This window comes from Ananas comosus, linkage group 7 (genome assembly GCF_001540865.1).
Source record: "Ananas comosus cultivar F153 linkage group 7, ASM154086v1, whole genome shotgun sequence".
In the NCBI taxonomy this organism is placed as follows: Eukaryota; Viridiplantae; Streptophyta; class Magnoliopsida; order Poales; family Bromeliaceae; genus Ananas; species Ananas comosus.
In genome coordinates this window covers 14432208-14448993 of record NC_033627.1, presented here as the reverse complement: position 1 = coordinate 14448993, position 16786 = coordinate 14432208, and the positions used below count along the sequence as shown (strand labels likewise).

The window sequence follows — 16786 nt, the reverse complement described above, 5'->3', positions numbered from 1 at the left end:
GGGAATGCCTGGAAGCAAACAAAAGGCTTCTCTCTTGCTTCTCACTATAGACAACACAAGGTTTTTTTTTGTTCTTTTTTACTATTCCCTCGCTCTCTCTCTCTCCCTAAAAAACACTATTTACAAAGATGCCACTGTCCATTTGAAGCAGTTACTTGACCCTAATTAAAGTTTTAGGAAACTTCAATTCAGTCCCTAATCTTCCACATAATCAGCAGGCTGATTAGTTTCTGCAACTTACATGATCTCTTATTAGCACTTCTTCTTCCTTTGATTCCACTTATTTGTCACTAATCTCCTATCCATCATAAGAAGGCACAAAGGACTAGTAATTTTCTTCTTACTCATTTTTCCTTTTTGTTTCTCTTTTTGGGCAGTAAATAATAAACAAGGACGACAGTTGGCACAAAACTCAAAAGGCTGCAGCAGTAAAGAGAGAAAGAAAGAAAGAAAGAGTCTGTGAATGTCTCAGTTCCCTCTCTCTGCTGCTGCTCTCTCTCTCTCTCTCTTCATCTCTCTCTTTTTCTCTCTCTAAGGCTAAAAAACAACAACAGCAACAACAAGTAGTAGTAGTAGTACCCAATCATTCCCTGCAGGGTGGAGATCCTTCCACCCAGCCCTAGTGTATCCTCTATGCCTGGCCCTAATGTGGGAAAACAAATTCAATTCATATAATAATTTTTTTTTAAAAAAATGCAATAAAATGCTAGCACAATTTAACAAGTAAGCAAATTTCATACTACCCAATGGGCCAAATCTTTCTCCTTTTTCTTTTCGTTTAATACTCCGTGAACATTAGTTCGAGTAAAAGTCCCTAATGAGCAAAAATATTTGAACATTTGGGGGAATCTCTTGGGGATAATTTTGGGTCCGCGTAGCAATGTCCTTTATTTTAATGGGTGTTCGCATGGATCGGGGAGGGGCATGTAGGCGGATCCTAGCCGTCGCCGTCGTCGGCCGCCACTATCCGTACCCGAAATCATCGCCCCCTCCTGCAGCCTCGCTCTTGAGCTCTCGTCGTACGCGGCGTCCTCTCATTGGTGGTCCTTCCCTCCCCGTCCACGTCACCACCACGTATGGGGACCACCCCTCTCCTCCTCCCTCTACTCCGTCCCCACACCCAAATCGTTCTCCGGATTCGGTTCTCCCACCGTCGTACGTGTCCTTCCCCTATTGGCCATCCACATAATTGGGTCCCACAATTTTCTCCCTCAAGGAAAATTTGTGGAAGAGGTAAATTTACAAAACTACTTGGTAGATTAGTAATCCGATCTTATATGTTAAGGTGGTCTAAGACAAGAAGATCTTATATTGAGAAAGGCCTATTTAGTATTTTATTTACCCATTCATTGAACAAAATAAATTTCCAAACTACGTGAATAATAGATAAAACGATCTTATGTACAATTAAAAAGAAAACAAATAAAACAATTCTTTTTTTTTTTGTATTAGAAGTAACCAAATTGACACATTCATTATCCCTATTAAATGAGATTAATTTGCGCTTATATAATTGATTTTTTTAAAAAATATATATATAAAATTTTGCATCAAAATTTAGTAATTATCTTAAATGTTTAAAACTACTTAGAACGACTATAAATTAACCAATTTAACTAAATCTAAATTATAGACGTTTATTTTCATTTTTTTTAAAATAAAAGAAGCAGTAAAATTAAATTAATTATTGCTAAGTAGAGGCCCACCTATTGGTAACCAAATCTCAGTGGGAGTAGCCCGATCTTGCCGTTTATAGAAACTCCCATCATATCTAAGTCTCAATCTATAGCCCCACCTCTCGTTCATTCCATGACCCTATGTAACCCTACGCATCTCCTACCCCTCATTCTTCATCCTACGGCTACAATAACGCTACCTCTCTCTCTACTCTTATCTTTGGGAGATGGTCAAAGATCCCGGAAAATACTTCCCTGCACTCGGTTTATAATAAAGCACATTTCATACGCAGTATTCTAAATATCAACCAAATTCAAAAAGCTAGCTAATTTACTACAGATCAAAAAAAATGTTGGGCCAAAATAATTAGCTGTGCCTGTCTATATCGATATACTGCTATCGAATCATTTTACGTAGATATTTATTATTGATTAATTAGTTAGATTAATTTCAACTAGAGGACATAGTCACTATCAAATAGTAATGAAGGATGATGATAAGCCCAGCTGAGGCATTGTTGCTCTAATAAAGATCATGAAATCGACGGCCGAGATTAAAGAATTATGGGGTAGAGATCTCATCATGCAAAGGGACAAAGGGGAATAGGGAGAGAGAGAGAGAGAAAAGAGAGACGTACACACGAAAAGCAGGGGGTGTATGCGGCAGAAGAGCTCCGACCACGCCCGCCACGGGACAGTCCGTACGAGCTGCCTCCGTGACACGTGTCAGGTGTAGTGGCGGGGACCACACTACCCTCCCCCCTCCTCTCATAAGAATATTTTACCCTGATCTCGGTGCATAGTTACACTGCTACACCGTTCATCATCTACAGTCCATTACGTAACAATCATCGATCGCTACAGTCCATTTAGTTTTAGTCGGTGCATATGGTCCAAGAGATAATTTCTCCTCTTCTGCTACTGTGCTACTACACTACGCTCTCTCCTCTCCCCGCTCATCTCCAAGACTCCAACGCGGTTATATATATTTTAACTCTCTCTCTCTCTCTCCCTCTCCCTCACTATAAATCATTCCCCACTCCCTTCTCTCTCTCTCACACACACACACACATAGAGACGACAATGGCGACCGCGTTCCTGCTCTGGTCCTCCTCCGCCTCCGCAGGGGACGCCGACGCCACCCCGCCGCCGGAGACGAAGGCGCCGTCTACGGCGCCGGCGACGAAGCAGAAGCCGCGCAGGGCTCCGAAGCCCTCCGCCCCGAAGCGGCCGCCGCAGCGCGGCCTCGGGGTCGCCCAGCTCGAGCGCCTCCGCCTCCAGGAGCGGTGGAAGACGACGACCGAGTCCGACCCCTCGTCGCCCCGCGAGATCCACCCCACCCCCCTCCTCCACCTCCCCGTCCCCTTCCCCGGCTCCTCGCCGCACGCTCCTCCTCCGCCACCCACCGCGCTGTGCTACCTCCATCGCAGCAGCCTCTCGGCGAATCTCGGCCTCGGATTGGCCCCCTCCGCCCAGTCCCTGCTCCACGATCACTACCCGGCCGATCGGTGGAGGATCGCCGCCCCCGACCCCCTATTCCACCTCCCAGAGCCCCCTTCAAACCAAAAGATCGCGACGACGATGCAGTGCTTCTCCGATCAGTGCGAGTTCTGCGCTACGGTACGTACCGCTTCCTCTTCTCGACGCTAGCTTCCATCGTCTAGGGTTTCGTCTCGATCTCTCTCTCTGATCGGATCTGTTGTGGCATGCGCCGGTCGATCGATCCCCGCTAGAAGAAGCGCCTATTCGGCGAGAATCCGACGCTCAGCGGAATCAACGGCGTCGATTACCTCGAGATGGACCTCGCCGCCGCCGTGGCCGTTGATCAGGTGCGCCGTACACCCCTCCCTTCCCAATCCAACCGCACATACATGTACGTACGTGATGCGACCTCTTCTTCATCTCGATCGTAACCAAAACTGATTCCAATGCAGGAAGGATACGGCGCCGGATCCCACGAGAGGAAGAGAAAGCCGGCGACGGAGAGGGAGGCGATAAAGGAGTTCGACTTCTTCCCCGTGAGACGCGGAGATTCGGAGCTCGCGGATCGGACGGTGGGTAATGCATCCTCTTCCTCTTCCTCTGCGTCCGCTTCTCCCGGCGTTCTCGACCTTTCTCTTAAGCTCTCCTTCTAAACACAAGAATTTCGTCACACTTTCAAATCCTTTTTCTCGCTCTTGTTTGATCTTTCGCGTTCGAATTTTTAAATTCCGAAAACTGTTTGTAGTATCTCGTTTTCTCCGACCAAAATCTCTTAAAGCTTAATCTCGTGCCATCTAATTACACTAATTACTATAAGTGTTGAGGGATAGGGAAATGATGGATATTAATTAATTAATGAGTACGTATTTAGTGTACGTGTTCCGTAATTAGCATGGGGACTTTGGTGATAATTAGGTAATTAATTAAGGAGAATCTAATGGGCACTTAATCCCCGTTATCCTAATATCCTTGGTATATATCCGGATACTCTCGAGTATACATACAGGGGGAGAGAGGTCTCAGGCTTTTTGCTGCGAGTGTCTGAGCATGTAGCGTTTTTTGTTATAGAGCGTTACAGTTGTTTGTTAATGTGGTCCAAGTTTGAATGGGTCCCTTGACATATATATATTTATATATATGCATAAATAAATAAGTATGCAAGCAGGATCACGTTGTGATCTTCCTTATATAGGACCTAGATATCAAATGATATGTCTATCAAAGAAAGTGTCGGAAGCTTCGTCGCCTCATGCATTGGGCAAAATGTGGTCGGCCAATGAGAAAGTGACACCTATAACTTCTCCGTAAAGCATATTCCTTTCCGAGCGAGTCTAAGCGTACGCCTCAAGAGTTCTCACGTTTAACTTATTTTATCTATTTTTTTCTATAAAAGTTAATTTTTTGTGAATCTTCGAACAAAAGAATTATAAGACTACATGTATAAGTACGGGTACATATATCATCTTCCTTTCTCTTCTCGCTCGGAGAGCTCATCACAATCATGCTAACAATACTAAATGAGCGATAGTGTAGAAGCTCTAAATCGGTGTTTTTGCTTTAACACGAGTTTGAAATTCTTAGAGCCCGCTCACCTTGCGGTGGGCCCGTATTGCGTTACAATTCTGCCAAATGTAGTGCTAATGCAGAGGGGAGCTTGTGTAGTTAGCACAATGGGCCGCACCACTCGACCACCTGGGCCTTACGTATCAACATTTTTATTACCTTGTGGGATACAGTGCAGGACTTCTTTTTTGAGCGAGAATTTGTAATATACTACCGCTGCATTTTTTTTTTTTCTTTGAGAGAAATAAACTAAATTAAAAATTTTAAAGCAATTATATTTCGAATTCAAAAATTCATATACCAACCATCAAGCTCTTTGTCATTCGCTTTAGGGACAGTTGGTATACTGTGCAAGACATACTCGGCCTAATTTGCAGGATTGGTACAATTAAAAAAATTTGGATCGGCTCTGTCACCCAATTAAAGATACGTAAAGGAGCCTGGACCGAGTCTGGAGCCTACTGGTCTGGAGCGGTCTCAGAATTCTGTTTATGCATTCTGCACTGCCCTGATTTAACCATGCACGTAGTAAGTAAGAAGAAATCACGAGATTAGATACTATGGATGAACATAAATCTGCACGTGAATGGGACCCTTCCGTGATTTTGAGGGCCCCAAATTTTGCAAGTTAGTTATATGCGGAATTTCGAACAATCTGGTCACGGTTCGCTTTGCTTTGGAATGATATATTTCAGCACGGACGTTTTCAGCCTGACATAAATTTAAACTGATCTCACGACAAAGTTAATTTATTCAACAGTTGTTCAGAAAAGCAACATTCACAAATGAAAGCAGTTAAATCATCAGCTACAAATGAGTAACGTTAATAAAAGAAAACATTGAAAAAAGATTCGCCGGAGTGGTTAGCATATCCATCAATTCAATTGAATATACAATATCACCGTAACCACTAATACATAGTAGATATGATCTTATGCTGTAAAACTTTGTACATATAGAGATCTAAATCAGAGTTAACCATGGCATACGCCTACAGCTATAAATGTAAGGTTACGACTTACAACATGGGGGGCAGGGGCAAATTTGTTCCCCCACTATCTGACCATAACGTGTTAGAATCTTCCTACAGCAGATTGCCGACCCTCATAGATCTTCTACAGATTGAGTTGTCGCCACCAGCGGGTTTGATTGGTTAGTGTCGGAGTTCCACGAATGCTCGTTTGTATTTGATGCTCTCTCCATGCTACACAACTCCGGGGATCGAATTGGAAGAAGCGATGGTTTGATTCCCTCGCCACCAATTCCGCTTCCTAAGCATATGGTGTCGCCCCTCCCGTGCCATACGCCACACTGGACATTGTTCATCTCCAACGTTCTCGACTCCTGCTTAGTTGAATCTAACTCTCAGTTTAATTCATATTTACGAATTTAACAGTACACAAGTTTAATCAAAGCCTTGAGAATTTGGTTACTTGGTAATTACCTGACATAAGGTGCAGCAGGGGCAGATGAGATGGTTAACACAGTCATCTACAGAACTGTCACTACCCTGGAAACAACCAATTGGTAATTGAACTATAAGCACAAATGCCCCACAACAACTAAAATTTTCAACAGTCCAATAACAACCATTACTATGTTTTACAATCTCAAAACAGCATTGAAGCCCAGCGGTTAATCTGCATTATCCCTGATTTTCGAGGGAAAAACACAGTATAACTTGGAAAAGATAACCGACTCCAAAAACACAAACTAAACATTAAGTTATAGTAAGTTCTTATTGAAGAATTAAAAAAAATGAATCAGCTGTAAAAAAGATGATAATACGGGAAACCGATTCTTACCCTGATATTGAACTGCCTCCTTATCCTAGTTCGAAAATAACCCAAATAAACTCCGATTAAGAAGGCCGAACCAACTCCTGTATATACAAATACATGCCACTTCGTGATACCGAAAGCAATTAGGCTGAATAGAGTAAGTGCTCTAATCATAAAATATACAGTTCCCTGCGAAAAGGAAAGAAATGGTTTCATGTTAGAACTCAAACAAACCGGCTAATATAGCTTAAGGTACTAAAGAGGTAATCATTTGATCAAATATGCATTTGTATGAATAGCGATAAATAATAGCTGTAAACTCATTTTTGCTAGGCATTCTGTTTGAAATGAGCAATCATCCACAAATTCTGGACTAAGATAAGATGATAGTTAAATGCAAGTTTTAATTTGCAGCAACTAAAATGTAGGGTAAACATAAGATTGGGGGAGGGTGCAGGACTTGCTTTTGTAATTTAACCTAAATTTAATTTTGATGCTCTTTCCTTTTCCAAATGCAGTAACAACCTAAAAGTTCATAAGAATTTCAAAGAGAAAAGAAATGCAGAGGAGAAACTGAAGAAGATCATTCTCTTTTTCTCATTCTGGATGGCATGCTGGTCATTTCAAAGATGTTCAGGATGCATGAGTACAAAAGTACCACCTTTACCATTCTAGATGCTAATCCATAATTGAACCTAAAAGTAATGCCACAAAAGTGGATGATACTAGTACACATGACCTACATAGTCTCTTGCCTCGCTAATTTGCAAGAATGGGAAAAATTACACAGAGCAATAAGATCACATCTTTGAGCTCACCTGGAGAAAACAAGATCCCAGGTTGGCTCTTCGCATGTTCTTCCCAAATCTATAACATGGGCAACTGCAAAAATTATAGACCGATTAAGCACCCAATCAAGCCACTTTGATCCAAAGGGTAATCTTATATTCTCATAAAAAATCTTACAATTTTGCTATTGAAACGCCAAATTCATCTCAAAATCCAAATCATTACAATGTTTGATCGAAATCTGAGTACACAAGAAACAAAACTGTAGATCTAAACACCGTGATTCAGAGAGAGAGAGAGATGGAGCTCGTACCACGCGGCCTCGATCGCGATCCGGCGATCCTCGAAGCAATCGAGGACGTCCCCTTCCCACATCCGCTGCACGCCGCCGTAGTCTCCCCCATCCTCTTCCTCCTCCTCCTCCGCCGCGTTACCCTTCGCCCTCCGCTCCGCCGAGAAGCCCTGCGCCTGTAGCGCCACCGTGGCGCAGAGCATGTCGAAGTCCACCACCGCCATTCCCTCCTCCACCCCCCTCTCCTCCTCCCCTCCGGTCCCCATTCCCCCTCTCTCCGCCATCTATCTATCTCCTCTTCTAGGGTTAGGGTTAGGGTTTCGGGTTACTCCGCTTATGATGGGGGCAGAGATATAATTGCGTCCGCATATAGTAGTATAATAATAATGGAGATATATACTGATGATATACATGAGAGGGAAACGGGGAGGATGGTGGAGACGGTGGTCGGCGCACGAAAATTATTGGTGGGGACCACCGCACACTCCCGACGCTCTTTTTCTTTTCTTTTTTTTTCTTTTTTTTTTTTTTTTTTTGTTGCTGACTCCCCCTAACCACGGCTACTGTCGGCGGAGATCGTGCCACGTGTCGCTCCATCGAGATTTCGGCGGCCCCGGTTATCCGGAAGCGCATTATGTGTCTTTGTGTTTTTTTCCCCCCAATCCACACAAAGATGAGGTGTCCACCACGTAATATATCTATCCAAAATTAGCAGCTGCGTGATCTTGCGCCGCGACCGTCGGATTGTCCATCGCGGCGCGATTGGACTATTGGAGGCGCACTATCGTAATTGGACGAACTAAATACATATTTTTTTATTTTCATATTTATTTTTTTTTTCAAAAAAAATTAATAAATCGGGAATGAGTACTGAATTAGACACGATATATGTAGCGTGCCACGCACCGTTATTCGAAAAGTGGATTACCAAGAAACTGCGTGGACATGATTAATTCCGAGGGTTCCATTATCTCTTATTACTCATTGAAAGATTATTTCCAATAGGTAGTAGACATCACTGTTTGGTACTCATTTTCGATCAAAAATTCTATAGAGCAAGTCTCTAATGCAAGACCACTTTAAAATTTCAATATTATAAATGATGAACAATAAATTTGACGATTTCACATCAGGAGACTATTCCAACAAAATTATAAGTTTTTGGTTTGCTAAAATTAAGAGGAGCAAATATTTGAGAAGAACTCATTCATTCATACCATTAAAGGGTCAATTTTTTTTACACTAATTTTATCATTTTTTTACTTTATAAATATTAAAAATTTTAAAATGGTTGTCTAAACCCTTGCATTATGAACAGTAAATTTTTATCTATTTTTTTGTGTGTGTAAATAGCATTTTTTTTTTAAAAAAAAAAATTTAGAGTCCTCGTGCTAGAAATATGGGCACTTAATTTGACTGTAGAAAAGTAAAGAGTCGGTCAAGAGAGTCTACCACTTTGGCTTGGAGGAAGCTGACCAATAGGATTCAACTTTAGTGTGCTCCACAAATTTCGCACCTGAACCAAACAAGAGAAGGCGCGTTTCGAAAACTTGGATCGTTTTTATCATCTTTGTTTGAGGTTGCTGCATGCAGAGTTTTGTTCTGCAAATAATCCCCAGATTCTCTTGAAGAGACCTCCGATGAACTCCGAAGAGCCAAAGCTGCTGTTTCTCCTCGCTCCCATATTTGTTTTCTGCTGTTGCAACCTCCATGCCGTCGCGGCACGTCACACCATCACCGCCGGCAATCCTCTCACCAGTAACCAGCCCATCGTCTCCGAAAACGGAGATTTCGAGCTGATTTTGCCCACGCCAGATGATTTCTACTATGCTCGCCCCGCCATTTGGTGCATGAAATATAATCTCGAGGTCCCAGTTTGGTCTGTATATATAGATAGCACCGTGGTCACCACCGACGATTTGCAGCTAAGTATCTCCGATGACGGTAATTTAATCCTCCTCTCCAAAGATGGCAGTTTAATTTGGTCGACCAACGTGACATCACCGGCGGCGAGTAATTCGACAGTTGCAGTTCTGCTAGACAGCGGAAACCTGGTTCTGCGAGATGGACTGAACTCTTCAAATGTGTTGTGGCAGAGCTTTGATCACCCATCCGATACGTGGCTCCCAGGAGCACCACTTGGGTTCGACCGGTCCACCGGGAATCACATCTTCTTAACTTCATTTTATGTTGATCCCTCCTACTACTCTTCACTCGATGTAGAGACAGTTGGAAGTCCCCAGTTCGTGTTACAAACGAACGGATCAGGTGAGTATGATCACTCTGTCCAGCATTTAGTTGTTCCTACCGTGATAGATATTCATCAAGATAGCCAAAGAGGCACTTTCACTTTTCATGGCAGAGATGGCTATACTATTATTGTTTTGGATGGTAAGTGGATTTACAGGCATACATGTTCGGAGAATCCCTCTGTGGGGTGCTTTCTTCAGTATTATCCCTTTTCTTCTTGCGTTGTCCGTTTCTACTGTGGGCCTTTTGGTATCTGTAATGCAACAAGCATGCAATGCATATGCCCAGAGGGATTTTTACCGACTGACCCACAATCTTGTGAAGGAGGAGATTGCATCAATGGATGTCGCAGAGTCACCCCTCTGAGTTGCAAGAATGAGAGCTCGAGCTATAGGGGTTATATTTTTGAGAACTTACCTGACAATCCTCAAAGTTTCCCTGCCAGTGATCATGAAGAATGTGAGTCTGCCTGCACAAGTAATTGTTCTTGCACCGCTTACTCTTTTAGTTTTGGCTGCAAGTTATGGCACGGAGATTTGATCGATTCGGCCCTATGCGATCATTGCTCCGATGGCTCGCCAATTAGCATACGAACAGAAATAGATTCTCGGAGAAGAAATAAGCATCCAGAGCGGTCGCTTATAGGACTGAGCGTAGGTGTAGTATTAGGGACTGCGACTGTCTTGGCTGTCGGTTTGATCGTTACTTGGAGATGCAAGAAAAGATCACGCACTACAGACCCAATTTATTCGAAGAGTTTTCGAGTGTTCTCCTACTCTAATCTGACGAGTGCTACCAAGAATTTCTCAAGGAAGCTGGGCCAAGGGAGCTTCGGAAGTGTTTTCATGGGGACGTTGCGTGATTCAACGCTTGTGGCCGTGAAGAAACTCCAAGGACTCAGGCAGGGAGAGAAGCAATTCAGAGCAGAGGTGATCACGGTCGGTATGATTCAGCATATTAACATAGTTCGCCTCCTCGGCTTTTGTGCGGAAGGAGCTAGAAGATTGCTCGTCTACGAGTTCATGACGAACGGCTCTTTAGACTCTCACTTATTTTCAAAAACTAATTCCAATACCTTCTTAGATTGGAACCAGCGATACCGAATAGCAATTGGAATTGCGAGAGGCTTAGCTTATCTCCATGAGAAATGCAAGGACTTCATCATACACTGTGATATTAAACCGGAAAACATACTCTTGGATGAGCATTTATCTCCAAGAATCGCAGATTTCGGCATGGCGAAGCTCTTCACGAGAGACGGAAGCCGGGTCCTGACAACTATGAGGGGGACAATAGGATATCTCGCGCCGGAGTGGATATCGGGGCTAGCTATCACGCACAAGGCCGACGTTTATAGCTTCGGGATGATGCTTTTCGAGGTAATTTCTGGCAGGAGAAACACGGAGAGGTCGGAAGACGGAACGTATGTGTATTTTCCTACTTGGGCCGCAGCGAAAATCCACGAAGGCGAGGTCGCATGCTTGTTAGACAACAAGTTGAAGGGTGAAGCAAACAGCGAAGAGCTCGAAAGAGCATGTAGAGTTGCTTGTTGGTGCATTCAAGAACTTGAAAGCAGTAGGCCAGCAATGGGACTAGTTGTTCAGATGCTGGAGGGAGTTCAAGAGGTCAACATTCCTCCTATACCTACATACCTGTGTAATTTTGTGTGGGATGAGAATGGCTCAAATGATACTCAGGTACGTGGGCATTGCGTCGATGTTTTCGCTGAATAAGGATTAAATAGGTCTCCATGGGTGAGGCATCAGTAGTCTTATTAAGGTTTTGTTTTAGTAGCGGGTCAGGTGAAACTATGAGACTCTGGCTTTTCTCTCAATGAAGATGTTTAGTTTTAAAATAAGACTCATGTTCAAATAAAGAGGTTTTGATGAACGGTGATATTAATTTGTGCAATAAGCCTCCTTGACTTTAGTCTTTGTTTTAATTTCATTTTTTTCAGTCTTATGATTAGCACTTTACGGTTAGTTTTCCAAAGTGCTGCAGAATCCAATTTGTGTGAAAAATCTTTTATTTGCTTTTTTATTTTTATTTGTGTTGTTTCAAGATGGGGAGATTTGTCTGTGTTTTTTTTTTTTTTAAATTTCTTCTCGAGGATATTCTTAGGTCATAATGCACACCCCTAATATTTGAACCCTAATCTTATAGCCTAGCTAGCAAAGAAAAAAAAAAAAGAAGAAGAAAAACAAGAAGCTGCTCTAAGCAGTAATAACTTATCAGTTAACTTGATGTTGTTGACATGACTCTCTGCACCAAAAATTGTGCAGAAGTAGATACTGTGGTTCTGCCAATTACAATATTTCTTGCAAATTAGTGACAATAGTCTCAAGATTAATCTTATGATGTTTCCCATCAGAGAACAAAGGTTATGTTTTGTTACAATTTATCAAGGTCTAAACTAAGGAGCGTCATTGACTCTCATGAATGAACGCATGGTAGAGTTGTTAAGCTCCTTCCCCGGTAAACCAAAGCTCACGTGTATGATGGATGAACTCTGATGCTATGCAGAAGTGGTATATATATACTTTATGGCTCATTAATTTAATTATTGCTCATAACACAAATATACAATCATATAAAAGAGGAAAATAATCAAAGTCATTACTGGATCAAGTACATGGAATTGGAAGATGCCCACACTGTTTAGACCAGTCCATAGATATTCTATTCTCTGAACAATAAAATCTGGGTTTGACCATGAAGGCAAGTTAGAACCTATGGCTAAAAAGTGCATTTTTATTAGTTATGCATCGGGGGTTAAGGGATATAGATCGTGGTGTCCTGAATCGTCTAAATTAATTATTAGTAGGGATGTCACATTTGATGAATCTGCTATGTTATATCCTAACCGTAATTTTTTTGATGAGACCCCGAGTGCTAGCAAGCAGGTGGAGGTAGAGACCGATGGTATAGTTCAGTCGCAGGATTCTTCTCAGTCAGAACAAGTTCAGTCGACAGACACCTCAATAACTGAAACCCCACAAGTTGAGAGGCAGAGCATTGCTACACGCAGAGCGAGGAGACAGATAAAACCACCGCAGAGATACGGTTATGAAGATATGGTTGCGTACGCTCTTTCAGTGGCACAAGACACAGAAGAAGAAGGTGAACCTTCCACATATAATCAAGCTATTTCGAGTGCCAGTTCTGCAGAGTGGTTAGTGGCGATGAATGAGGAGATGGAGTCTCTCTATAAGAATCGCACATGGGAGTTGGTAAAACCGCCTACAGACAAGAAAATTGTCGGCTGTAAGTGGGTCTTCAAGAAAAAGGACGGAATCCCCGATGTGGAAGATACAAGGTATAAAGCTCGTTTAGTTGCTAAGGGCTACAGTCAGGTAGAAGGTGTGGACTTTAATGATATTTTCTCACCCGTCGTAAAGCATACTTCTATTCGTGTTCTTTTATCGTTAGTAGCCATGAATGACCTGTATCTTGAGCAGCTTGATGTTAAGACAGTTTTTCTGCATGGAGAACTTGAGGAGCAAATTTATATGAAACAGCCGGAGGGATTCATTGTTGAAGGGAAGGAGGACCATGTTTGCCTATTAAAGAAATCGTTTTATGGCTTAAAGCAGTCTCCTCGACAATGGTATAAGCGGTTCGACTCCTTCATAACAGGTCACGGATATTCCAGAAGCAAGCGTGACAATTGCGTGTATTTTAGAAAGCTTGATAAGGGATCTTTCATATATTTGTTGCTCTATGTCGATGATATGTTAATTGCTTCCAGCGACATAGTTGAGATAAATAAATTAAAGACTTTACTGAAGGGTGAGTTTGAAATGAAAAATCTAGGTGCTGCTAAGAAAATTCTTGGTATGGAAATTAAGAGGGACAATAAGTCAAGACTACTGCATTTGACACAGGAGAAATATATAGAGAAGATTCTAAAGCGTTTCGGGATGACAAACGCAAAACCAGTGAGCACTCCTTTTGCGGCGCATTTCAGACTTTCCGCCGAGTTATCACCGCAGTCCGATAATGAGCGGGAGTACATGTCACATGTTCCCTATTCTAGTGCTGTCGGGAGCATCATGTATGCCATGGTTTGCACACGGCCGGACATCTCCTACGCAGTGAGCATGGTTAGCAGATATATGACCAATCCTGGTAAGGCTCATTGGCAGGCTGTTAAGTGGATTTTGAGATACTTACGAGGTACCACTAGCACTTGTTTGGAGTTTGGGAGGTGTAAGGATGGTGTGGTTGGATATGTTGATTCAGATTTTGCTGGTGATTTGGATAGGAGGAGATCACTTTCAGATTATGTATTCTCTATTGGCGGATGTGCAGTTAGTTGGAAAGCTTCACTACAATCTATTGTCGCCTTGTCTACGACGGAGGCGGAATATATTGCTATGACAGAGGGTGTGAAGGAAGCTATGTGGCTAAGAAGCTTATTTGGTGAGCTTACTTCTTTTTGGGATCCGACGATTGTTTATTCGGACAGTCAAAGTGCTATTCATTTGTCTAAAGATCAAATATTTCATGAGAGGACAAAGCACATCGATGTAAAGTTTCACTTTGTTCGGGATGTGATTGGGAAGCGCACAGTGACTATTAAAAAAATTGGTACTAAAGACAATCCGACGGATATGCTTACAAAGTCCCTTACTATTGCCAAATTCAAACATTGTTTGGACTTGGTGGCAGTTAGCAGCATTTGAGGTCCTATAGGGCGTTTGGAGAAGACGGAACACGGAGCGTTAAGAAGCATTAAAGCGAATTAAATTCAAAGTGGAGTTTTGTGGCGACCTCGACATAGCGACGGCTAAACTACAAATTAAACCAAGGTGTAGATTGTTATATTTGGTTTAGATTTGTAGTTATCTAAATTGAGGATAAATCCTAATCTAATTAGGATTAGATATTATTTAGATTTAATTTGGCATATATGGATTATTATTAGGAGTGTAATTCTAATTGAATTAGAATTAGACTCTAATTAAGAGACATGTATTATAAATACATGCTACGGCCAAGTTAATGATGCCGCGACTCGAATTAAGCTTGAGAGTTCTTGGTTCTGTACGGTCAAGGAGCCAGCCTTATGATGCCATGCTAATTAATTAAAGTTGAGGTTGCTTTCTTCCGCAGAGGAGTTGTGATGCACTAATTAATTAAGTGGCTTGTGATGGTGTACGGTGGCAGCAACACCATCAGCCAATGTGCATGGTGCCGTACATCCTTGTTTTGGTGAGCCGAGCCAGGATATATTGTCAGGACGTGCTAAGAAGGTGCCGTATGCGGTAACGCGCGTCGAATATATATTTACTTTCGTTTTCGGTTTTCTTCGAGAGATCTTCTTTGTACTCCGCCTTTTCGACATTAATAAATTATTTGCTCCGTTTTCACCCGTGGACGTAGGCCGTTGGCCAAACCACGTAAATATCGGTGTGTTCTTTCCGCTTATCTTTTCGTTTCCTGCATTAAGTTATTTTCTGGATCTATTTTTCGCCGTTCCGATTTTAACATATTCTATACTCCTTCGGAGGCACGGTATGACACGCTCCCTGCCGTACGGCACGGGATAGCACGTAATTATTTGATATACACCCCACGCATTCAAGTGTGGGGTGTATATCCTATTGGCTATTTAATATTGGACTAAAATATGTTCAGTATTTTGTTCCATGATAATTAATGGATTTAGAAAATTAATAAGTTGAGTTGGGTAAGTCTAATAAGTTTAGTGGAAGTACGGTCTATAAGAGACCTAACGGTAAGAGGCCCAACAAAAAATGTTAAGTTAGGTCGAAGCTTGCAAGCGCTGTAACTGAGCCCTTAAATGTAATGGGTGCGCCCTTCCTATCAGCAGGTGTTTTTGCGATAATTGATTAGCGTTAACGATCCACATATCCTATACTTCTTTGGCCGTGTAGGAGTAGCATTATTCAAAATTATATAAAGTTTTTTAAAGTTACACAATTGAAATTAAAATCAAAATTCAATGAACGAAATGAATAAAAATAAAGTTCATTGAATTAAACGAAGTTAATTTGAGATAGAAATTAATGTTCAGTTAATTATTAAAACAAATTAAAGTTCGATCAACTAAACAAAATTTCACTTATTAAAGTCCGGCTACTAATGGTGTGATTCATCTTTGCTTTTAATCAAGACGAATTTCAAACAAAAATTTTAAACTTTAGATTTTAAATACAAAGATTAGAAAAATTGACGCTTTCTTAAAATTTTTTGGAAATCTAAGACTCACTGAAAAAAAAAAAAAAAAGCTCTGATTCAAGAATATAAATAGTAGTACTGGAGAAATAAACTATAATTAAGTAGAAATTTTGGCTAGTATGTACGCACGTATAGCTAGATTGCGTATTATTGATAAGAAAAATATTTTATTATATAGTGAACAGTTCTTTATTTGTGGGAAGTGCTTTTCCATTCCTCGTGCAGGGTACGGCTAGGGTTGTAAAGTCTCTCTCATTAAAATAATCACAAGTCAATTAAACTCTACAAAGTCTACTTAAACAAGCTTGAGCGCGTCAAACAATCCAATTAACTAACTAATATAATATAAACTATTTGAGATAAAAATTCAGATAAAATTTTGGAAATTAAAACTTGTCCTTATTCATAATTGACTTATATATTCTTCTCTCTTCTTCTCGACCACCAACCGCGTCATCGGGATGCTGAAGATTATTAATTACATTTCTCCTCTTCTAAATCGAACCTCATAATAATGCATATGGTTTTGGACGGAATGATCCATGTGAGTCATTTATGAATGAGAAAATTTTAAAAATTACAATTTATAAGCTTATTTTTATCTCAAATAGTTTATATTTAATTAGTTAATTAATTGGATTGTCAACAGGCGCAAGTTCAATTGTTTAAGTAGACTTTTTACAGTTGAATTGAGCTGTGAGAGAACTTCATAATCCTAGCTGTACTATGAACGGAAAGCACTCCCAAAC

General features: G+C 41.3%; 3 protein-coding genes across 4 annotated transcripts; 2 read left to right on the top strand and 1 right to left on the bottom strand.

The window, feature by feature from the left end:
* On the top strand, positions 2722–3941 carry LOC109712304. Of its 2 annotated transcripts, none has more exons than XM_020235795.1 (3): positions 2722–3296; positions 3410–3505; positions 3611–3941. In XM_020235795.1, the coding sequence occupies exons 1-3, from the start codon at positions 2760–2762 to the stop codon at positions 3809–3811; spliced, it is 834 nt and encodes a 277-aa protein (XP_020091384.1). In that variant the 5' UTR covers positions 2722–2759; the 3' UTR covers positions 3812–3941. The 2 variants fall into 2 exon arrangements, with proteins under 2 accessions (XP_020091384.1, XP_020091385.1); XM_020235796.1 differs by having other exon boundaries at positions 3410–3549; positions 3611–3793.
* On the bottom strand, positions 5500–8022 carry LOC109712305. Its single transcript, XM_020235797.1, has 5 exons — positions 7605–8022; positions 7321–7384; positions 6527–6691; positions 6166–6231; positions 5500–6065 (listed from the first exon to the last, which is right to left on the bottom strand). The coding sequence occupies exons 1-5, from the start codon at positions 7865–7867 to the stop codon at positions 5826–5828; spliced, it is 798 nt and encodes a 265-aa protein (XP_020091386.1). The 5' UTR covers positions 7868–8022; the 3' UTR covers positions 5500–5825.
* Positions 8899–11729, top strand: LOC109712473 (G-type lectin S-receptor-like serine/threonine-protein kinase At2g19130). The gene has a single exon (XM_020236053.1). It carries the CDS (start codon positions 9224–9226, stop codon positions 11564–11566), a length of 2343 nt encoding a protein of 780 aa, XP_020091642.1. The 5' UTR covers positions 8899–9223; the 3' UTR covers positions 11567–11729.

Bases quoted from the DNA above. Each gene is read 5' to 3' on its own strand.
- LOC109712304 (XM_020235795.1), top strand. From the start codon at position 2,760: ATGGCGACCGCGTTCCTGCTCTGGTCCTCCTCCGCCTCCGCAGGGGAC. The intron at 3,297-3,409 runs GTACGTACCGCT...GATCCCCGCTAG, and splicing joins AGTGCGAGTTCTGCGCTACG to AAGAAGCGCCTATTCGGCGA. The intron at 3,506-3,610 runs GTGCGCCGTACA...ATTCCAATGCAG, and splicing joins CCGCCGTGGCCGTTGATCAG to GAAGGATACGGCGCCGGATC.
- LOC109712305 (XM_020235797.1), bottom strand. From the start codon at position 7,867: ATGGCGGAGAGAGGGGGAATGGGGACCGGAGGGGAGGAGGAGAGGGGG. The intron at 6,692-7,320 runs GTGAGCTCAAAG...TCCTTTTCGCAG, and splicing joins TGGGATCTTGTTTTCTCCAG to GGAACTGTATATTTTATGAT. The intron at 6,066-6,165 runs GTAATTACCAAG...TCAACTAAGCAG, and splicing joins CCTGCTGCACCTTATGTCAG to GAGTCGAGAACGTTGGAGAT.
- LOC109712473 (XM_020236053.1), top strand. From the start codon at position 9,224: ATGAACTCCGAAGAGCCAAAGCTGCTGTTTCTCCTCGCTCCCATATTT.